At 41.8% G+C, this 23,998-nt stretch overlaps 1 protein-coding gene across 6 annotated transcripts in view; it reads left to right on the top strand.

Moving 5' to 3' along the window:
* The window catches only part of NCOA2 (nuclear receptor coactivator 2), a 67,820-nt gene extending 44,185 nt beyond the window's left edge, over positions 1-23,635 (top strand). For 4 of the 6 annotated variants that reach the window (XM_053467755.1, XM_053467754.1, XM_053467753.1 and 1 more), the window contains 16 exons: positions 1,268-1,445; positions 1,781-1,951; positions 3,042-3,143; positions 3,737-3,877; positions 3,982-4,126; positions 4,728-5,976; positions 10,133-10,346; positions 11,253-11,456; positions 11,862-12,074; positions 12,690-12,822; positions 13,038-13,203; positions 13,518-13,793; positions 14,168-14,257; positions 15,303-15,753; positions 16,907-17,081; positions 17,537-18,115. In XM_053467755.1, coding sequence (XP_053323730.1) covers positions 1,268-1,445; positions 1,781-1,951; positions 3,042-3,143; positions 3,737-3,877; positions 3,982-4,126; positions 4,728-5,976; positions 10,133-10,346; positions 11,253-11,456; positions 11,862-12,074; positions 12,690-12,822; positions 13,038-13,203; positions 13,518-13,793; positions 14,168-14,257; positions 15,303-15,753; positions 16,907-17,081; positions 17,537-17,804 — 4,176 coding nt within the window. In that variant the 3' untranslated portion in view covers positions 17,805-18,115. Of the gene's footprint in view, positions 1-1,267; positions 1,446-1,780; positions 1,952-3,041; positions 3,144-3,736; positions 3,878-3,981; positions 4,127-4,727; positions 5,977-10,132; positions 10,347-11,252; positions 11,457-11,861; positions 12,075-12,689; positions 12,823-13,037; positions 13,204-13,517; positions 13,794-14,167; positions 14,258-15,302; positions 15,754-16,906; positions 17,082-17,536; positions 18,116-22,712 lie in introns of those variants that run through there. The other 2 variants (XM_053467757.1, XM_053467758.1) reach the window with 2 other exon arrangements.
* Positions 23,636-23,998: the final 363 nt, after the last annotated feature.

The raw sequence follows: 23,998 nt of genomic DNA, 5'->3' as shown, positions 1-23,998 counted from the left end.
ACATTGGATACACACTCTGAAGATACTTACCTACTCGCATATATATAGCGTGCCATGTGCGGCATTTTCAATACTTAAGAAATCTGATTTTCTTAAGAATCTGGAAGATGGATAGCATAAAAAAATATATTTAAAGAAAAAACAAATAGGTGCCACCTGTAACCATTTTTTTAAGGATTCCAGGCTCTCTGGGTTTTTCGTTCTCTGCATATTATCTAGATATGAAATTTAATGTGTTTTTTTCTCTTCATTTGAAAGCGGATTCTGCTTAGCATCCCGGTAGCTTTTTTCCATTGCTGTGTGGGCTGTGACTTTTTATTCTGACTGTAATATACGGTACACGAGCCAGTAAAGATTAATAAATAGATGAATCATTACCATGACGTTTCTCTCGCATCCTGGCAAGTATACTTCATATCGCCTGAGTCTGGAAGCTTTCGTTTAATATACAACACATTCACAGCACTCTTTTGATACCATCCTGGTCTTTACACTCAATACAGACATGAGTAGATATATAGAATGTTAACCCCTCTAATACCGGGCATAAGTAGATTAAGAGCATTAACTCCTCTATTACCAGACATTACACACAGTGACAAACAGTCACACAAACAAACACTCATACCTGGTGCTGGCTGCAGCTTACTCTGAGTTGGTGTGAAGGAGGAACTCAGCCTATCAGGAGAGGCTTCTGAACTCTCAGGCTATCAGTAGAGTTGAGAAGTCTCTCTTGATTGGCTGAGACCTCCTTCACTCCCTGGGTCCCGAGACTTAAAGTTCCGTTGCAGGACTGTCCTGGGCAATCCAGGACATGTGGTCACCCTAGTGTTTGTTTGTGTGTGTGTGTGTGTAAAATCTCTCAATTGAAATCTCCGACTGCCAATTCACGGCCAAATTGCCTAGAAAAATGTTTAAATGGACGATGACGCAGCATGAAAAAACCCCTTGTAATAAAGCGTATTTTAAGGCACTTACCTCTGTTTCGGCCTTTCAGGTAACTCTTAAGGGTTATGTTTTGTTTCATGCTTTTGATGAAGCTTTGCAAGCAGTAGCCTGGAAGGCCACATTTACTTTTCACACAATTACACTAAATCAACAAATCATTAACTCTCCCATCCCTAACCAAAAGTACGAATAACCTAAAGTACTTCTATTGAGTAAACATTTCTAGATATTACAATCAAGCGTTTGTCACTTCAATTGTTTTATTTCTGATGAAGGCATCGCATTTTCCCAGCTCACTCGGTTTATTTTGTGATTGCAGGCGCTGGATGGGTTCTTTTTTGTGGTGAATCGGGAAGGGAATGTGGTTTTCGTCTCGGAGAATGTGACCCAGTATCTCCGATACAACCAGGAAGAGCTCATGAATACAAGCGTGTATAGCATCCTGCACGTCGGAGATCACAACGAGTTCATCAAAAACCTGCTGCCAAAGTCTTTAGGTAACCGTTTATTCCTCCTACTTGAGGGCAGGAGTTTTTTTATTGCCCTTTATTACCTTTTTTTTCTTTAGGCTCATGTCACTCATGTTCTCTATAGAGATGCACATAAATTATGGCATTTTATGTTGGCGCACATTACAGCCCACGTTGTTTGATAGCACTTATTCTTCTTTTTTTGGGATCATTATTGGCCATTGCCTGGTTAACAGCTACTTGTGCTGTTGTCATTCTTGATACAGCATAAAATTACCTTTTATTGGTTAAATTAGGTGTTCTGACTTTCTAGTGAACCGAAATTGTTTTGTGTACACAACGTTCTTTTCTCCTTCCCACAGTGAATGGGGGACCTAGACGTAATAGCCATACCTTTAATTGCCGTATGTTGGTGAAACCAATGACAGAGGCAGAAGAAGAAGGTCATGACGGCCAGGAAGTACACCAGAAATATGAAACTATGCAGTGCTTTGCAGTATCCCAACCAAAGTCCATTAAAGAGGACGGAGAAGGTAATATGACGATTCACGTCTAAATGTTTCATCATATTGCAGCTGCTCGCTATCTCTTTCTGATGTGCAAACATAAGCAGCCTCCTGTAACCACTCGTGTCATTGTTTCATTGTAAATTGTGTGTTTCACTGATTTAGCAGCATCCTAGCTAATTATGTTCACAGAAATAACCAATATATGTGAACTAAAATGCCTTCAATGGGGAAACACCCCAGTGTCGGCCTACCAGGGGGATCTCATCTTCCTCTTTTCAGGATTGGCATGATAATGCCTTCTGTTATCTTCTGTCCATTATTAAGTCAGGTAGACTTTGGAAGGGTGTGTGAGGAGAAGGGGAGAACTTTAGGACAGGAATTTATTTAGGAAATGTTGCCACAAATTGCAGCTTCAGTTTTAAGAATTTCCATAACACTTACACCGATCACCAGTCATAATGTCTGATTTACAGCACATGCTATAGGTAGTTTTAATTAAGTGAAGGCTGCGATGATGACAGTTGCCTTTTAAGCTCTATCAACTTTTGCCAGCGTTCGTCTGCTTCCCAGCTGCATCTTCATCCTTAATGAACTATGACTCCTGATGCTCCTCCACCATTAGGGTCTCAACAGCTGGAGCCCAGCTGCAGGTTACCAACCTTTTATGCATCGTGTAACTCACATTTTGTTTAATCTTCCTTTTTGTTGTTAGGGCTGTGATTTATTTGATATTTACTCAGTCCAGGGTAGCTGCTGGTTAATAACCCTTCATTCTACTTTCCATGAATCTTTTACTTGCCAAATTGAGCACCTCTTGTTGTGTGTGTTTGCGGTGTGGAGGGACTATTGGCCTAAAATCACAAGACAAAACACAATCGAGACCAACATTTCTCTCTGAGTACCATTGACTTTAGTATGGGGTTCGTTATAGTTATATACTGTCTCTTTACAGTCATTTAATGTTCTAGAGCAGCTGTTCTGTAAAACAATTTGTAGACATCCTCATCTGGAGTTGTTTGGTGAACATATTATATTCTGTTAAACTCCATAATGCATGAACTGATTTTCCAATTTCTCTTGCTGAATTTCGCTGCTTAAACTTTGGTGTTTGTAGATTTTCAGTCATGCCTAATTTGTGTGGCCAGAAGAGTTCCAATGAAAGAGAGGCCTCCGCTTCCCACAACAGAGACATTTACCACACGTCAGGACTTGCAAGGTAATAATCCATCATCATACTTGCTATTCTGCCATTCTGATGCTTGCTTCAGAGGGTGTATGTATAGATAGTAGAGAAGGTATGTTTTCCCCTGGAGGAACAGTGATGATCAAATGGTGAAAGTATGAAGAATCTGGATTACACACACACACACACACACACACACACACACACACACACACACACACACACACACACACACACACACTACACACTTGTAGATCGTGCTATGGTCTGTAGCAAAGGGAAAATGTACAGATAATGAAGCTGTTGCAGGAACCTCAGTCCTTGCCAGACATGCCTAAACTTGAACATTTGATGAGTTTACACTTCTTGTATATTAATTGTCATTTCCTAAAAATATAGAAAAAAAGTGTCCCACGTCAGTAATTATCATCCATATAGGATTAGACAATTTTTTTGCATTGGTAAGGTCTTGCAGCTATTTCATAAATAAAGTTTTCCTGGAGTTTTTATATCTGGTCATTTTGTGTGACTTTGTATTGAGTTAACCCTTGTGAATGTCACCACAATGTACCATGCTGCACGCAATTTGATTCTGATGGCAATCTGTTCATTCTTTAAAACTCAAGGCAAGATCACGTCTTTGGATACAAGCACCATGAGGGCGTCAATGAGACCTGGATGGGAAGATTTGGTGCGGAGGTGCATACAGAGGTTCCATGCTTCACTTGACGGTGACATGTCTTACAGCAAGAGGCATCACCAAGAAGGTATCTGTAGTACACAGGAAAGATAAAAACAGCTGTGTCTTCTGTTTCCATACTGTGATATATATTCCTTTTTTCCCCTAACCATCCATCCAAAATGTCTTCAGCTCTCAGGCAAGGACTTGCGTTGAGTCCGATGTACAGATTTTCTCTGTCCGATGGCACGATGGTGACCGCCCAGACAAAGAGCAGGCTCATTCGTTCACAGACTAATGATCCTCAGCACGTAATATCCATACATATGCTTCAAAGGTAATTTGCATCTGTTTTTTTTTTTTTTTTTTTTTTTGCTCCCTACAAACTTGATTTTTCACAATGGATCTCCTTTAACTTTCTGGAAACCTGCCAGCGAAGATGTACCACATAGCTGAGTTCTCAAAAAGAGCATGTAGTTCTAAAATAGTTATATTCAGTTTCCATTTAGTCTTAGTTTAGTCTTCCATTGTTGCATCTCAGTTCTTGGATGCTTTTACAGTTATAGTTATGCTACAAGTAATGGGTAAAACTAAACTGACCTTTGGGCTTGACCTTTGTGGGTTTTTTTGTTTGGTCCCAAAGTCTGTCTGTTCTACACTTCACATTAGAGTCCAAATGCCAACCGCTAACTTGTAGGAGTTACATGATATAAATCTTAAAGTATATTAGCCACATCTTCTTTCTCAAAGTATATTTTTGTATGTAAAACCTTGTTGTATAGATGTTGTTGGCGCTATACAAAAAGGAATGTTAAACATTGCTGAGGTTTGTGCATTGGGGGGATATTTTTCCATAGTACTGCCAGTTAGGCGAATGGTTATATGTGTGAAATAACAGAAAGATATTGACAACTGTTTTATTCTTCATTGGTTTTTAGAGAACATAATATGTGTGGAATGAATCAGGACATGGCTGGACAAGGCATGGGAAAGACTTATAACCCCGTTAGCTCCGGCAGTCCAGCCCACCAAACCATGTGCAGTGGGAACCCTGGTCAGGACACAACCATAAGTAGCAATATGAATTACGCCATAAATGGCCCAAAGGAACAAATGGGCTTGCCAGCAGGTAGATATGTCACTTCAGGGGGGATGAACCATATCTCCAGCATGCAAGCAAATGCTCCTCAGGGTAACAACTATGCACTCAAAATGAATAGCCCATCACACGGAAGTCCTGGCATGGGCCAGGGCCAGCCTAACTCTATGCTATCTCCCAGGCATCGCATGAGCCCAGGGGTGGCGGGAAGTCCTCGTATTGCACCCAGTCAGTTTTCCCCTGCTGGAAGTTTGCATTCACCAGTTGGCGTATGCAGTAGCACAGGAAATAGCCATAGTTACACCAACAGCTCTCTAAATGCACTTCAGGCGCTCAGTGAAGGCCATGGTGGCCCTCTTGCCCCACAGCTTTCTTCTCCTGAACTGAAAGTAGGCAATTTGCAAAACTCACCTGGTAATATGAACCCACCCCAACTTAGAAAGATGGGGAGCATGGACTCTAAAGAATCGTTTGGGGCGTATGGAGACCAGCCTGAAGGAGCAACCGGACAGGCAGATAACAACTGCCATTCGGCTGAGCAAAAAGACTGTAATGAAAATACGGCATCTGGTGGTGACAAAATAGAAGGACAGAACAGATTGCTGGACAGCAAAGGCCAGACTAAACTGTTGCAGTTGCTCACCACCAAATCTGAGATGGAAACATCTGGAGATGCAAACGGCAAGGACTCAATGGGACATTTTCCAGTCAATAATATGTCTGCCTCAACACATGGAACCTCACTGAAAGAAAAGCATAAAATTTTGCACAGACTCCTTCAGGACAGTAGTTCTCCCGTTGACTTGGCCAAGCTCACAGCAGAGGCCACTGGGAAAGAACTGAACCAAGAGTCCAACAGCACAGGCTCTGGCTCCGAGATCTCAATAAAACAAGAACCAGTGAGCCCCAAGAAGAAAGAGAATGCACTACTTCGCTACTTACTGGATAAGGATGACAGTAAAGATAACTTGGCAGATATAACCCCCAAGTTAGAGCGCTTGGATAACAAGATAGACTCTTCCAGCTGCACAAATCTTTCAGCTGTAAAAACTGAAAAAGAAGAGACAAGTTTTGGAACTAGTGATCAGGTAAGAAAGTCTTCTGTCCGTCTTTTTTATAACTGCTGTGCTTGTGACTTCTTGTGGAAGATTTCCCTGCTGTTTGCACTTGATATTTACTCTATAATTGTTGCATCTCACTTGGTAAAAGTTCCCGGTTCTTGGATGCCTTTACAGTTATAGTTTACGCTACAAGTAATGTGTAAACCTGAATTGACCTTTTTTGTTTGGTCCTAAAGTCTTCTTCTGTCTGTACTACACTTCACATTAGAGTCTGAATTAGGGTCAGTCCATTAGCTACTGGAAAGTTGCCAGTTGTGTGTTTTTTGCTAAACAGAGACACTAACCATGTTGTTTTAATTTGGGTTCTTAAGGAAAAGCCATGTTGTAACCTTACGTTTGGGCAATTAATTCCTTAAAATGGTTAATATTATACGTGGCTTGATAAAACACAAGTATGGAAGTAATCCGATCTAGATGTATTGTAATAGCTGCGATCCTCGACAATGAGAAGGTCGGGCGGGGGTTGAAAGCAATCCCTAAATAATTTGTTTTACAACAAAATCAAATTGTGACACACTTGGCTGTGGTACGGTTTTCAGCATCAGGGCTTTTATTGCATGTTATTTATAAGAAGTACTTTCTACATGTGGAGTGCACCCTGAGAGTTTCGAGATCCCAGTTATCCTATGGCTGTATCTGCCCTGTCTATATTACCGTATATTCCGGCGTATAAGACGACTGGGCGTATAAGACGACCCCCAACTTTTACAGTCCAAATATAGAGTTTGGACTATACTCGCCGTATAAGACTACCCCTCTACCCAGCGTACAACAACCAGCCAATCACGGCAAGCGATGTACCTTACCGGTGATTTGCTGGTTGATTTGCTGACATATACATACATGCACTGCCCTTACACACACACACACACATATATAGTATATATATCTATATATATATATCTACACATATGCCTGTCCATACATACACATTTATACACTGCCCTCACCACACACCCCTGCCTTTACACACACATGTATATGTATATATATATATATATATATATATATATATATATATATATATATATATATATATGTATATGTATATATATATATATATATATGTATATATATATATATATATATATATATATATATATATATATATACACACACACACACACGTATGTATATATTTATATATATCCAAAATAAAGAAGCTTCTTTATTTTGTGTATATTTATATATACACACGTGTGTGTGTGTGTGTATATATATATATATATATACACACCAGTGTGTGTGTGTGTATATATATATATATATATATATATATATACACACCAGTGTGTGTGTGTGTGTGTGTGTGTGTGTGTGTGTGTGTGTATACATATATTTCTCCCCCCTTTGTCCCTTTCTCCCCATCTCTTACCTTATCTTCTGTCTTCTTTCTTCTATCCAGTTGTTGGGAGCCCGATGTCTGGCACTTCAGACCTCGGCTTCCCTGCTCTCTAATCACTACGCGCGCCGGCTATTGATGCCGGGCGCCGGGACATGACGTCATCCCTGCGCTCGACATCAATAGCCGGCGCCTAGTGATTAGAGAGCAGGGAAGCCGAGGTCTCAAGTGCCAGACCTCGGGCTTCCCTGCTCCCTCATCACTACGCGCCGGCAATTGATGCCGGGCGCCGGGACATGACGGCATCCCTGCGCTCGGGATCAATAGCCGGCGCGTAGTGATTAGAGAGATTGGTGGCTTCGTGGGAACCTCCGGCTTGGTAAGTACCCGGCGTATAAGACGACCCCCCACTTTTAAGAAGATTTTTGGGGGTTAAAAAGTCGTCTTATACGCCGGAATATACGGTACTTATATATCATTTGTATTTTCCTCTCTGAGGGATATTGATTTGCCTTTCTTGACACCTCCTAGAGGCATTCTAAGCTATTCGTGTTCACTTTGATGTTACTTCTTCCATTGCCACATTTAATATTGACCTTGGTTTACTAGTGGCTGGCTCAGGGTTTATATAACTTTGGCTTTGTTGTACATTGATTACTTTTTCTTTTTTTATACACTTTGCGCATTCTCACCTAACATTTAATTTTCATCCCATTTCGGTTTCAATGTACTATTCTATTTCTATTTTATATATTTATTTATTTTACTATTTCTCGATGATTTGTTATGGTTTTCTGGGACAGCAAGCCCTCATTAAGCTCATCCGCTTGAAAAATGTACCGAACCCCAAGCTACGCGTAGTATGTTCTGCGAGTTGCAGGGCTGCATCAGGACTTGGTTCATTTCATTACACCACATATTTGATTCTTTCTGGTTTGATTGCTTAGTGCAATTTTTTTAGTTTTTTTTTTTTTTTTGGAAAAAATTAAAATTTTCTAATGAACCCTCTATATGGAAATGAAAGTTCCCAGTGGTTTGCTTCCTTGGGAATTCATACAAGTCTCATCATTTCTGTGTCATGGAAAAGATTTTGAAAACAGTACGTAGCTGTCAAAAATACTAACTTGTGTATAAAATCGAGACTTTCTGAACGCTTCTTCATTTTGCTTTATCTTTATACGCTCTCCATTAGCTGTATGTATAGCTTTATGCCCTAGAATGTGCTGATTCCAACACTCTGTGGCTGGGCAAGAATATCTTGTTTGTTTTAAATGTTTCTATTCTAAGGCTGTAGATGGATACGCTAGATCTATGGAATTGCTTTGTATTAATTATTGTATAACTAGTGTGAGATATCTAGTTAGACCCCCTTGTTTGCTAGTTTGTATGAGGACGTCATGACTGCTGTATCTGGAAACCCATTGCAGGGATAAGAGCATTTTTTAAGAACTTTGCGAGGATGGGAAATCCTAAGAAGCTGCATAATTGGATTACTATTAATATATATGTTCCTTTGGGAAAATATGCATGGTGTTCTAGTTTGGAACACAAAACCATTTCAGTTCAGCTGAAATCGCCATACTGTGTTTTTGTGTCCCACTTAGAGAACGGCAGACATTTTGCCTACTTTTTAAACCCCTCTCTCTATTGGCTTGACGTATGTCTTTATAGCACGCGCATGTGCACAAATGCACTGTAGAAGAAGTGTAAAATCCTTCTAATATTAGTGAATTTGCAGTGAATTTCCTCCATTCTAGAGAATTCTCTGTATTGTTCCCTTTAAGTGCACATGCGTGGTCACTCACCCCCCACCCATGATTGTGTGTAAGTTGAATTCGGTTGTTAGGGGGATGCTAAGTGAACTATTAACTCGTTACCTCAACGTTCCCTTTGCCTCCCAGTCTGCAGTCACACTGCCTGGTTTGCTGTAATTCCTCCCCCCTCGCGTACTGCTGGCTGGCCGTGGAAATGCAGACATGCGGGCACACGCACCTTTCTGTTATTCATGTACGGTACATGGAGACGGGCTTACTGTATGATTTAATGATGTGACTTCTATAGGATGCATTCGGTAATGAGAGGTCTGCTCGGAAGCTTCCAGTCTGGAGATATGTTATTTTGTCCGTGTCCATTGGTTATTTATTATTGTGGTTTTTGTCTTGTGTGACTTGCTATACTGGAGTTTCTGTTCCCCGTGTCACGCCGTGTTAGTACCGCTTAGCAGATGTGTCCTCTGCTGTGCCCGACAGCTCTAATATGGTTTATGATCATCTTTATGATGAGATAACTGATCACATTTGTCAAACATGGGCACACCGTCCCTTGTGGCCTGGCCCGAGGACGAACCGTTACACAGCCCTTACTTTTGACTGCATTTTAACACCATGGCTGGAATTCAGCAGTGCAAAAGCTATTGATTATTCTTACTGACACAATTATATATCACTACCATATTCCACCTCGCTGTACACCAAGCACAAGAGACGTAAGGGGTCCTCGCGGTGTCCTTTAGTAAGGAACCGAGCTTGTATGGTTCCATCGTCTCAGTCTGAATAGATGGCACTAATGTGCGCTCCATAATTACAGCGTCACTAGATCTGCTGTAACCTGGACCCCCCACCAACGTGCCTGCTTCTTAAAATGAGCCCCAAAGCGGGGACCACCTATCTTTCACCTACAATGGTGTGTCTGTCTGTGGTCTGCAATCTTCTGTTTCCTGTGGCTGTCCAATTGAAAATTCCCTGTTTACCGCTTATAACAATCTGTTATTTTGGTTGCCAGCATTTACGGCCAAGTCCTGATCTGGATAACCTGGATGAAATCCTCGATGACTTACAGAACAGCCAATTAAACCAGCTCTTCACAGACACGCGGCCCGACGCCAACTCTGTCGATAAACAAGCCATCATCAATGACCTGATGCAGTTAAGCGGCGACGGCGCAGGCCTACCTCCGGCAGTCCAGAAGCAGCGAATGCTCCGGATGCAGCAGAGCAGTAAGTCACGGACCTCTGTGTACGATTTCCTGTCCCTCCTCGTCTTCTCCGCAAGCAAACAGTCGCGTGTTTTCTGTTTTGGTCCGAGATGTGTTGCGTGGGTAGCCCAGTGTTAACAAAGAGCGCCCCCTGCTGCCCATCAAAGGGAATAGAAGCTGGCAATACGACTAACTGCCCAGTTTCGTTGCACTTCTTGTTAAACATGCTTTCCTCCTCGCTTTTCACAAGTACGGATTGATAAATGTATGTGAAGGCTCTCTATTTATGGTGAAGGGGATGTGATTGGTACTAAGCAGGTTAAACAAACTATATTTCATGTTGCAGCATATCTCAAAACGATAACGTTTCTATAATGAAATGTATCATTTGGGCAAACGTACTAGTCTGCTTGCGGTTAACACGAGAAAAAGCCCAATTCCCTCGCATTGCTTACCAATTAGAGATAGTCTTTTGTCAGAGGATTTATCATAATGCTTACACACCTCTACTTGAAAAGATCTCAAGATGCAAAATGCAAAGGAATTGGTCCCCATGGTTCTGAGAAACGCATGCGATCCATCCCCTAAATATAACTTAGATCCACCAAGCTTCCTTAAAGAAGTGAGCATTACTCTAAAGAGGCATTTGATATTTTTCTGAAAATATTATACTTCTAAAAGCGAATAACATTTCTTCCACCCCAGTTCCCCCAGCCTCTCTGTGTTCCTTGTGTGATGGATTCTACTTTGTCTGTCCGCTCTTTACCCTACAATAAAACTTAAAAAGAATCTTTACTCCTTTTATATAAGCAAACATTCTTTTGAAGTCTTGCATGCATCGGATTTTTACCCGAGAAAGTAGTCCCGTTTTCTTTGATTCCAAAACTCAGAAACTCATAGGACGCAAATGTCTCTTTTGTCTGTGCAGCTTTTAATAACCCGCGAATGGGCCAGCTTGGGAGATTATTACCAAATCACAATTTACCAATGGACGTCAACTTACAGAACCAGACCGCTGCGGGATCCTACCCACAAGTGAGGAATAACAGTCCATACTCTGCAATGCAGTCTGGAATGGTGGGCAACCAGGGCATGATGGGAGCTCAAGGAGGCATGGGGCACAATACCACCGGTAAGCACAAGCTTTAATCTGTAAACATGTAGGGTGCGTGTGATATGTGTACAGGCATGTCTTGGATTATTGAAATGACTGTTGACCTCAAAGACTTTATATCTTTTAGACCATTGTGCAACCGGTCATACATTTGGAGAAACCAAGAATTCTGACTTAGTTGGAATAGAGCTGGAAATCAAACAAAGGCCACTAGAGGGATCTCAGGCATAATCAGTTTGGCCAATATATCATATAAGGTTTTGGAAGTGCCAAAAAAAGTGTTTATAAAAAGTATATTTCTTTCTGGATCACCACTTACTCCGGCAGAATAGTAATAGTCAATCTGAAAGATAACGTGCTGCTGATCTGCTTTTAGGTTCCAGAGTATAAATTGGTATTTGGGTTTTCTTTGTGTTTGTGCAGGAATGATTGCTGGTAATAACCCCCGAGCAGGCATGCAGTCAGGAGATTGGGGGGCTCAGCAGATGGCAATAAGAGGAACGTGCCCAACCACAGGCAGCCCCATGAACCGGCCCATTCAGGGCATGAGCCGCAGCCCAAATCCAAGCCTTCAGATGAGACCCAACAACCAGGCGTGTCCGAGGCCGATGCTGCAGTCACAGATTATGAATATGGGTAAGTTGGATCCGGCCATGATGTGTGGATCGTTAATTAATACTGATAATAAAATCCTGGCTTGTAAATCAAAACTTATTCTCAAGTAGGTAGATTAACATGGCTGTGTCATATGTCAGATAATACCCGTTTACAAGCCCGGTCATGTACCTGTCATTGAAAACTGAGACTGGTGAAAAGTGAATGTAGCTGTTCCTGAAATTCTTCATTTTAAAAACACTTATGCTATTTTAGTGATTCTGGGCTTTTTGGAGTGTTTTGAGACCATCCTCCAGTCCTCAAGAGCTGCAGACTTGGAAGTCCTAAAATTCTTCTTCAGTTCTGTTTGGGGCCCTAAAAACTAATATATGCTCTGGGAATAGCGTTCAATGAATTTTCCAATTTCCAAGTATTTTCATTGATTTGAAACTAACTAGGTATTTGATCCATCCTTCCAAGAAGCTCATAAATTGGAGAGGCTTTCTGCATGTTGACTAGTGTAGTCTATGGGCTTTGGAAGTATAATGCAGATTTATTTGTGGATACCCAGTGTAGGATTTTTATTTCCAGAGAACCCATAGTGCGTTAATATAAGGAATCTTACAGCTTTGTAACGGGCTTGCACTTTGCATCTAGGACACTCTGAATTGGACTTGAATGTAGGTGGCCCTCAGTACAACCCCCAGCCTCAAGCTCCCCCGAACCAGACGGCACCGTGGCCAGACAGCATTCTGCCCATCGAACAAACGTCTTACAACAATCAAAGCAGGTGAGTTTGGTGTTCGCCAATCTTCGATCCCGAAACAGAGGAGCATGTATTGGCTCGGTATATGTGTGCTCGTTTTTTTTTTTAATAATACTTTACATATGTATATTTTAGAAATATGATGTGTGTGATTGAGTTTAACCAGCCGCTGCTTGCGATTGATGCAAAAGTATATATGTCGGGTGATGGTTCGGTAACCACGGTGGTCTTGTTTTCAGGCAGCCCTTTGGGAACTCCCCGGATGACTTGCTCTGCCAGCCCATCTCATCAGATTCTCAGGCAGACGAGGGGAACCTTTTGGATCAGCTTTATCTTGCTTTGCGAAACTTTGATGGACTGGAGGAGATTGACCGAGCTCTAGGAATCCCCGAGCTGGTTAGCCAGGTGTGTATCGGAAAGATCTGTAGCAGTGCTCGTCTGTGTCGTTCCCCAGATATCTGCCACTCTTAAAACCCCTACCCCTAGCAAGGACTGCGTATTTCACCATCCCTAGCTGAGCTCTGCGTTAATATCTTTATATGCACTCCATATCCACTGATCCTAGCTTCTATACTTTTATTAGAATATGATTTACATTGTAATTTGTAGAAAATCATTTTACGTACAAAGAAGCATAGCTTGACGTTTGTTCTCTTGCTGTATAATATATTTTGACCTAATTCCTCCTTTTTTTTTCTTTTTTTTTTCTATTTTGATAGAGCCAGACTGTTGATCCTGAATCATTTGTAAGTCCAGATTCAAATTTCATGGAGCAAAAACCACAGATGTTTAACCATGGATATGCTGCTCAGGGGCAGATGGCGCAGAATAGTTATACTCCAATGCAGGATCCAGGTTTCCACCCCATGGGCCAACGTCCAAACTATGGAATGCTGCGCATGCAGACGCGCCCTGGATTAAGGCCACCAGGAATGGTGCAGGGCCAGCCAAACCAGTTGAGGCTCCAACTGCAGCACCGGCTTCAGGCACAACAGGTAAAATCTTCACCGTGATTTCATTTCCTAGGACTGTGGGATGGATCCTTAATATGATGTTTGTTGAGCAGATAATTTTCCTAGGTCGTTCGTTAGATATTGTTAAATATAGATGAAAGATATTCATTATGGGCAAGAAGGCACTTATTGTTGCGCTCTGTAGCCTCTCCAGAATGTTCGCAGCTGTTCCCCTAAATAAAAATGTACCTCTCAACTTATATGATGCATGGGATGCTGAGCCCTAATATTACACTTCATTGCAGCCAACTTATTGGATGAGGCATCTCTGGGAAAATCATTGTGTATGCTGTGTTTTTGCTTTTATAACCAGAATCAAAAGTGAGCACAGTTCTTTTTTTCTATCTTTCTATAAGAACCGACAGCCGCTAATGAATCCGGTCAATAATGTCTCGAATATGAATCTGGCGCTGAGGCCTGGAGTACCAACACAGATAAGGGAACAGGTACGGTGTTTTAGGACAATCTTAAAGGTGCTGTTCCACTTAGTCAAAGCATTAATCATACTGCCGCATCATTTCTGGGGGGGAAATACAGCTGTTTTAAACATACATGGGACAGGCATAACGCTGTCCTGAATCTAGGATGAGGACTGGTGAAGGTTCCAAGCTTTTACATCAGGAAACATGGGCAGACTAGATGGGTTGAGTAGTTTCTATTTGGGTGGCACTAGGATTGATGTATCTAATGCTGCATTTAGTTATGAAATTGTTAAAATCGGCATCCTTGTGTCCATTATTAAGAAATCTTGTTTCAATGTTAACAATACGTTTCTAATTTTATCTCTGCTTTTGTGATAGCCTGACTCTTTTCTGGTATCTCTTTTGTGTGGAATCGGAACAATGAGTCTGCTCGTTGTTGTTAAACAGTGCTAAGAATACAAGGTTTTGGGTTTTTTTGTGATAAAGTAGTATATTACATTATTCTGCACATTGCGTTTGAGCTTTAACTCGAATAGTGAATAGCGTATAAATCAGTAAAATATATACGTTTCCGGGAACGCACTCTGCTAGCCCCCATGTCATGTAAAGAGTCCACAGATTCCATGACTTTGTATAGGCTTATGTTGGGAATCCTAGTAACGGAACAAGCTCATAATGTCTATTACTAGATGGTTCTTTGTTTTGTTGTTGGATGCTTTATCCAACATATTCAAGCCTTACTCGTACGACAACACAGCACCATCGTTTAATAGTAACAACCACTAATTCAGACCGCGCACGCTACCCAAACCAGTGGAGATCCTTCCTTTTAGAAAGACTTGGTGGATCTCGTTGGAGGGACTCTATTTTCAGGTTTTTGAGCAAACCTCTCTATTGTACTGCTTGTGGTGTGTAAACCTTGTGGATGATCTTGCACTTTGTGATTGTTAAATGTCATCCTAGTACAGTGCAGTGCAGAAGGCTGAGCTTTTATGGGTGGGTTTTGAAGTGATGTATGATGACTGATGTGCTTTGCATGTCCTTGATCAGCCGTGTACTCTGATTCCAGGGACCGATCAATGCGCAGATGCTGGCCCAAAGACAAAGGGAGATCCTGAGCCAGCACCTACGGCAAAGACAACTACAACAGCAGCAGCAGCAGCAACAAGTGCAGCACAGGGCCATGATGATGAGAGGACAAGGGCTTAATATGCCACCCAACATGGTGGCCTCTGGAGCAATGCCCACATCAATAAACAGCCCACGGATCCCACAAGGCAATGCGCAGCAGTTCCCATTTCCACAGAACTACGGTACTGGAATTCCATCCCCACCACCTTTCACCAGCCCTTTCTCCCCAGTGCCCCCCAGCCCTGGGTCACAGTCGCTCTCTCACAGCTCTTTGCATGGCTCCCAGATGAATCTGGCTAACCAAGGGATCATGGGGAGCATGGGAGGACAGTATGGGCCTGTCATGAATCCCCCAGTTCAGCACAATGCCTTCCAGTTTGCCAACTCAGGTACCACCTTCAACTTTTAAGTGCAGGTCTTGCTTAACCTTTCTAGTCTCATAAAGGCCTGCAACCTATTGCGTAGCAGTACATTGCAGTCCTCCCCTGGCTTTCCATGGGGTTATAAATGTCAGCGGTCTTCATAGGCTTGACGAGTTCCCAGATGTGCCTGGGTTACGTGCCATCCAACCGTGCAGATCATCATTAGCAAGCTTGTTTACTGTTACAGGTGCTAAAAAGACTGGTCTGGCTCTCATGGGAAATCTTTACATCTTCTTTAGATCGTGATTGATATGCTATAACGTGAAAATGTCTTTTTGGCATTTGCATCAGTGAAACACTTGGACGATGATGCGATGGTTCTCTCGTTCCCATGCCCTTGGATGATATTCCACTTGTTAAAATAAATTAAAATCATATAACACCAAAGTGCATGTGGCTACTAACGTGTCATTAACATCCATTGAATGCCATAATAAATAACCCTAACTTGTTAGACTTTAACCCATTCAGGCTGGTCCACTGAATTTGCCAAGCCTATAAACATGCGCAGGCCTTCTGTATGCTCTATAATGCCTGCTGAGATTTCCTACCTGTGTGGTGTCCTTCCATCGCTTGTCGCTTTCCTGCTTCCGCGGTGTATGGAATTGTATACAATGGCTTGGCTGATTCTGATGTTCTATTTGCTACTGTTGGGGTGCAATCGGAGGTGCATGTTTAGTGTGTTTGTGTTCTATGGATGTCGGCCTGTTCTTTACTGTTCACTTAAACACAGAAAAGCACTAAGTGGCGTAATAAATCTGTGTGGGTTCTAAAAGCACCGTCACTTTCCAACAATGCCTCATTTTTGTGTCCTCGCTCACCGTTATACACTCTTTTATTTGCTTCCCCCGATTTCCAGCTAGATCGCTTTACAGACGCACGTCCGTGTGTGCTCTGGATTAATCATTATCGATAATGTACAAAGATGAGCCATTGAAATGTTTGTCTTAATCGGTCTTCTGAGGCCTCCCGACACTCTCTCTTTTCAAGCGTCACGTTGCTTGGGCTGTTATTTGTTCTTTAACGGATTAGGGGTCTCTTCACACGTGGTTTTTGTGTGTTCTGCGGTGTGTATACACGATTGTGTCCGTCTTGCCTCTAATAAAAGTTTTGCTTTTAGGGATGAGCCAGCAGTCAGACCCTGGATATACCGTCGCACCAACTTCACAAAGTCCAATACTGTCACCACGGATGGCTCACACCCAGAGTCCCATGATGCAGCAGTCACAGAGCAATCCCGTGTACCAGACGGCAGACATGAACGGATGGGCCCAGGGCAACGCTGGGGGGAACAGGTAACCGGACCATTTGAAGAGCCGAGGCTTCAGAAAAACTATATCTTTTGCATAGCGATTTCAAGAGGTAGCTTCTGGACTATCACTCCCATGAAACGGACTGTCTGCTGCTGGACTACAGCTCCCATGATGCCCAGCCAGCAATAGACACTCCTTTTCATGGAGGCGATTGCTAAATTGATACACTTTTAGGACAAAAAAATGATCTTGCACATATGATGTGTGTCAGCCTGCAGGTTAGCGGATTTAAAGGAGCGATGTAGTAGCTGCGGCTTTTAACCGGTGTAACCAAATTCTTCTAACACAACTCGTTTACGTAAAGTTTTTGCAAATGTGTATCAAACCAAGACACTATCATCTTTCCTTAAATATCTGCCAAATGTGGACCGTCGTGTCTCGGTAGCGATCTCGTTCAGAGGTATATGTATTAATACTGGTTTTTTATCTCATTGTAGCATGTTTTCGCAACCCTCACCACCCCACTTTGGGCAGCAAGGTGGAAACAACATGTATAACAACAACAATATGAACATCGGTGTGTCTATGGCAGCCAACGCAAGCGGGATGAACAGCGTGAACCAGATGACTGGGCAGATCAATATGACCTCTGTGACCTCTGTGCCTACGTCAGGGTTGTCCTCAATGGGTCCAGAGCAGGTGAATAATTGTGAAGATAACCGGCATGGGTATATGCACAGTTCTTGGGGGAAATTCTCTAGGTAGTGGGGAACTGTAGAATAGATTGTTTGTCAGAAAGGACAGGTATCCTTCTCGTCGCTGCTCGGAACTTCCTCCTGCTTGTTTGTGATGTTACCAGAGTCCCGAGTGAACTTGGGAAAGACAGACCATTTTATATATGTTTCATAGTATTAATTATCTCGTTCACTGATGAAATTTAAATTAAAATATTTTAATGACTTTGTTTTAGCCAATGTGAATATTTACTCATTGTTTCCATATTTTTTTTGTTTTGTTTTAATTAAATGCTTTTGACAAAATTCTGTATAATAAAAATATTTGTTTTGATGTATAAATCATTCTCTTAGCATTTTTTCCCTGTTATAACGGTAAAAACGGGTGTATATGTAACAAGATAATATTTGGTGTCCTTGGCCGCTTGTACCCGTATAATGCTGTCAGCCGTTCGTAGGAATTATAAAACCGCTTCATCCAGTGTTCAGGTTTAATATACAAAAACAGAACCCATCTAGTCGGCCCATTAAGACATGTATTCTTATGCAAGTTTTAATGCCTTCACTGTATTAACTTCTACAACTGCTGGAAAGTTGTTCCACTTATCTACTACCCTCTCAGTGAAGTAAAACTTCCTTACATTAAATTAAACCTCCCAGGTCAAAAAAAAAATGCTTTTTTTATGGAAGATCCCCTAAAATATAGAACGCCTCTTCAGGTAAATGGATAAAAATGAGGCTGAGACTTCTCCTTGGTTGGCTAAAACTGATAAACCTTGGAAGATATGGCTGATCCTCTGTGGAGCATCTGTCACGGGGTATTTTACTGTGGGCTGATAAAATAGATGTTATCTGCTTGTATTCTTTGACGTATGCGTCATCTTCAGCTGGTTTACTTAATGCGTTCCCCTGAAGATGGGTTTTATTTTCGCTGGTTTATTACCCGTTACAGCGCGAGTCCCATGAATAATTGAAGGTGCTGATGTTTTGTGATGTACTTTTCACTGAGATCACTTGGTAGAAAGTTTCTATTCCAGTGGCTGGTACTAAGTGGTTGAATTATGGTGGCTTTTAGGAAAAGCTTGTTATACATTTTGTTTTCTGCTATTGGTAATGCCTTAAAGCTGAGGTGAGTAGCAGTCACCCCACATCATCATCGTACGCAGTCATCATCTTCCATAAACCGGCGGCACCAGTTCTAGAAAGGTATAGCTTTAAGTTGCAATCTCTTTAACAACCATTTTATTTCTATGGACCCAAAGTAACAAAGCCAGCATCATCCGCCCGCGTGCTGCCAAGTTACTTGTCCGGCAGACGTCGTCACTATGGGTCCCTCTGATCGTTGACATATAGCACTGAATGCGCCACCAATATAAAATGACATTTTATATTTTGCATGTGTTAGGCCATTAATCACTCTTTCACCATTTTATTTTTTGAGTATTAAAGGGTGGTGATTACATACAAAGTAAAAGGCACCTTTCACAGGCAGCTACTCAAAGCGTGTGTGTGTGTGTGTGTGTGTAATATATATATATATATATAATTACACACATATATATTATAATGTAAATGGGTGAAGCCGTATTAGTCCAGTAGACACGATGTCAAGTATTGCAGTATATGCGGTGATACCTTTTTTATTGGACTAACATAATATTTAAAAGACAAGCTTTCGAGCGTTATCCTCCCTTTATCAGGTCCAAATCAAATACAGTATTATGTTAGTCCAATAAAAAAGGTATCGCCGCATAGTCTCCAATACTATCGTGTCTACTGGACTAATACGGCTTCACCCATTTACATTATATATATATATATATATATATATATATATATATATATATATAATTACGCCGTATTGGCCCAGATATAGGCCACTCTTTTCCCCCCTACTTTAGGTCTTTAAAGCGGGGGGGGGGTGGCCTATATTCAGGGTTTAGCACAGGGATGCGCAGTTCGTGTTGTGTTTTTGTTTTTCCATTTTCCTTTATCCCTGCTGCGGGTAAGCAGTAGGGTTAGGATCCAGATCCCCAGAAGCACTGCAGGGGACCTGGATGCTCCTGTCTGGCAGCCGCGGACGTCTGTGCAATGTGCGTAGACAACCTCCGCTGCCGGAACTTCCGCCGGGGCTTCTATGGTGGAGCACCAGCGTGACATAACCTTCCGGTGCTCAACCATAGAAGCCACGGCAGAAGTGCCAGCAGCGGCGGTTGTCTATGCATATCGTGCAGACGTTCACCGGCCGGCCTCGCTAGACACCAGGGAGTCTGGGGGTGCATTGGTAAATAGGGGGGGTGACGCTTCTAGGGGGCATAAAGCATATCTGGGGGTCAGGTGGGAATTTCTAGGGGAATAATACACACACATATTATATACATATGTGTGTGTATGTATATAGTGTGTGTGTATGTATATATATCTGCTTAACACTAGACGAACATTCAGAAGCAAACACATTTATATACACGGACACTTTAACGCATCCTGTGTGTGTGTGTGTGTGTCTGTTGGCATCCGGTGTGTGTGTGTGTGCCGGCAGATGTATTTGGCACATTGCCGTTTACGGTATTAGTAAAGTTGTATTAGAAGTAACATAGTTGTATGCATAGAACTCATGAGTCAGAAACTCATTTCTAACAACTTATTATTATAAAGATGGTATTGCCATAGCAGCACCTGAATATATCCAATCATTTAATTCCATTCACTTTTATATGGTTTATGGGCATAAATTGGCAGCTGTCTACTAATTTAGAACTCTAAAGAGATAGCTTGCCGCCATGAAACGGTTAAAATGAAACTGATTTGTTTGTGTGTGATAGTATGGAGATGATTATACTCGCTGTGTGTAGCCGTATAAATCACATTATATCCCGGGCTGTTAAACCAGCTGCAGAACCCTCTACAGAATGAGCCGCGTGTATGCCAACAAAGTAGCTTTAAGATTAGTCATTTTCTCTTCTAAACATTATTATTTATTGTTTCATATAGCGCCATCATACTCCATGGCGCTGCATTCTATTTTGACTTGGTTTCCTGCTTTTATAACATAATAGGAATAATTGGGGGGAAAAAAATGCAACAAGATTGCCCTGCAGACACAGTACGTGTAAACGCCAGGTGTAGTGAGAGACCATTCATTCCAGCCCCATCTATATAAAGACCAGACGCGCATCGCATCCGGCCCTCTCTCCATGTTTCTGAAAGAAATCCATTTCACGCGTGAAACAAAATAACCCCAAAAATGTCCTCTATGCGGATATTTAAATACGTTAAGCAAAGCTTCCGAGTCGAAGCGAAGGCTCTTGTTGCCTAGGGCTGGGTTGAGGGCCCGCAGTGATGTCTCGTGCCCTTTTCCAAGGGGAAGGGGTCACAGGGGCATTGCTGGCGGGCGACTGAAGCATGCCCCTCGCTTTGTGCCACCTGGGGCAACTGCCTCACTTAGGAACATAGAATTTAGCAGCGGATAATAACAACCATTCAGCCCATGTAGAGACTCTAACGTTAACCAGTCCTTGGGTTTGGCCTTAGATTCAGGATGGCTTTATGCCTATCACATGCATGTTTACATTTCCTTGACAAGATTAGCCTTTACCACTTCTGCTGGGAGGCTGTTCCATTTATCTAATCAATAAAGTAAAACTTGCAAGCTACTGCCATGATATTTACTTTACTATATTCTTGGGGCTATTAGCAATAGCTTTCAGTACTTTGATTGGAACCATAACCTTTTATATCCTCTAACATAGATGTTAATGTTTAACCTCACGTCTTTTAAGTACCAGTTTATGTATTTGTTATTTGGTTTCTCCCTCCGTTTGATTTACGTTGTTTTCTGTATCTAAAAGAACCGTAAATAAATAATTTACTAGTTGCCCATTAGCGTGGCACGTCTTTTGTAACGGAGTTTTGCTAATTTAATGTGTATATATATATATATATATATATAATATATACCGTGTTAAAAGCAGACCTCATCTCCTTGGGGTTTTGCTGTGACCTCATCTTAAAGGTTTTATAACAACTGCTTTTCCAGGGGAGGGATAAAGCTATTTGTTTCTTAAATGTAGCTTAGATGGCTTTCATTAAACGTTATCCATTGGTTCTTAAGGGACTTATTACTGTTTATTTTTCCGTGCTCCTGCTAAGCGTTCTGAAATATACACGCACCAGGGTAAGCACGTTTTGGGTAGCATTTGGGATAGATCTGTCCCGTACCTGATGTTTTGTCAAAATGCCACTCAGTGGTTTTTAAAGATATTTGGTCTTCAAGCTTCGAATTGCATTTTATTTATTTTTTTAAGTAATGCTTCTGTAAGATAAGATATTTTAGCATTAGTGTGTGTGGGGGGGGTTAGTAATATATGGCCATGTATGATGGAATATATAATGCTTGTCCCCATTGTCTGCGTTTCTCACTTGGCTTGTCGGTACTTCTCGTCAGAGCTTAACGCATCTTGTGTTATTTGTCATCTTGCGATCTCCAGGACCAAAGAAATGCTACCAGAGTATAACATATACACTTCAGGACATTTCAGCCAATACCCCGAGTTAGCCATGACCCTGGTAGTATCCAAGGTGTCGTCATAATGATGGTACGCCATTCTGGAGATCATACGATTCCATGTGGTTGTGTCCTGTTCTCCAGAGCAATGGGGTTGGCTTCACTGAGATGCTGGTGGATACCTGGAATAGTTCTCCAGCAGACGTGGTAGAGGCTATCTAAGCATACATGAAACAGGCATATGGCCGTATCGAACATAAAAAGGCCAAGGACCTGATGAGGCTTGATGTTTTAGAAAAGGGCCGCCATTATTTCTGGCGACTCCGGTTGGATGTGGAATCGCAACTCTTTGCACAGAAGGAAACATTCTGAAGTTTTCCTTTGTTGAATTTCTGAAAAAGTTATAACCCTGATTTTCCTTTTTATTTACAGAAATACTGCTGATCCTGAAGACTCTTTGGGTGCTTTTTTTCCATCTGGAAGTGTTCTCTGCTCTGAAGAGCTCCATGTACTTGGGAGTATTCTTACAGACTGTCCTGGCAGCCGGGGGGGGATTCTCCCCGGGGCGACAAGCACAGCGAGACGGAGCTCTTCCCTTATTCTGCGCTAGAGCTGTGGCTATTCTTAGAGAAGTCTCCTCGCCTGGCACTCGGGGGCCTGGACACGGACGGCCAGCCTGCTCACTGCATTCACCTTAGTGCAACTTAGATATACCTTCTGCGGAGTCATTACAGACGGGCAAATTTCATTGGACTATCTGAGATGAATGTATTTAATTTTATATATTTAAGGAAAACTATCCTTTTCTCGAGTTGTTGACACTGGTTTCTAACCTCATTTTCCCCTCTGGTGGTCAGCCCATGAAGTCCTTTTGCTGCCGTATGCAGGGTGGTGGTTGTAACGCTTTTGGGGGGGTGCGGGTGTCGTGATTTAGAAATGTCTAGTACTCTGGTGTGGGCGAGAGTTGAGTCGGTTAGGGATAGAAGCGGGCTTGTTTAATATTAATTTGATTCTAGCAAAACCCAACAACTTTTTTTTTTTTTTCCTTTTAAAGGGGTGCAGGGGGGTCATTTTTTTTTCTTTTGATTTTTTTTTCTTGAGCAATCTGCTCAGATTGGGTAAGAATAGCATAACATGTAGGCAGTTTCTGTTTTGACAACTTCTATTTAAATACTTTTTGATCGTAGTCTAAGATAGCAGGGATTGTATAAGTATGTAAATGAAATAATTTTATTAGTCTTTAACATTCAAAAAAAAAAAAAAAAAGTCAGAATATGGCACCCCACGGTGGAGATGGAACTGATTTTTAGCGTATTCACGACATTGCTGAATGTGAGCGCCACCAAAGCTGCAGTCCTTAAAGAAATACTATGTATTGCTCAACCCTCTGATATTCACATATTTCATGCACAACGATATATTTACATCCAATGTCCGCTTTGTATAGGCACCGGCCACATCTGTCCAGAGATCATCCAGTAAATTAAATATTTAGATTGAAACCAGGGGATCGCTGCGTGTCAGCAATCTGTATGCGGGATTAATACAGTCAGTGTAGAGGACGCTTTGCTCATACTCTTTCGTAGACCGCTGTAACTTTGATCCAGGACTGCCTTTATAACCGCTTCTCCAGCGTATGCGGACATCGTTTGAGATTCTTGCACCCTCCCCGTTAGCTTGTAGCAAAGATGGAAGTCTCGGGATCACAAAGCCCAACT

Source organism: Spea bombifrons, chromosome 5 (genome assembly GCF_027358695.1).
Source record: "Spea bombifrons isolate aSpeBom1 chromosome 5, aSpeBom1.2.pri, whole genome shotgun sequence".
In the NCBI taxonomy this organism is placed as follows: domain Eukaryota; kingdom Metazoa; phylum Chordata; class Amphibia; order Anura; family Pelobatidae; genus Spea; species Spea bombifrons.
Note: the sequence above shows the minus strand (reverse complement) of the source record. Positions and strands in the feature narration are given on the sequence as shown.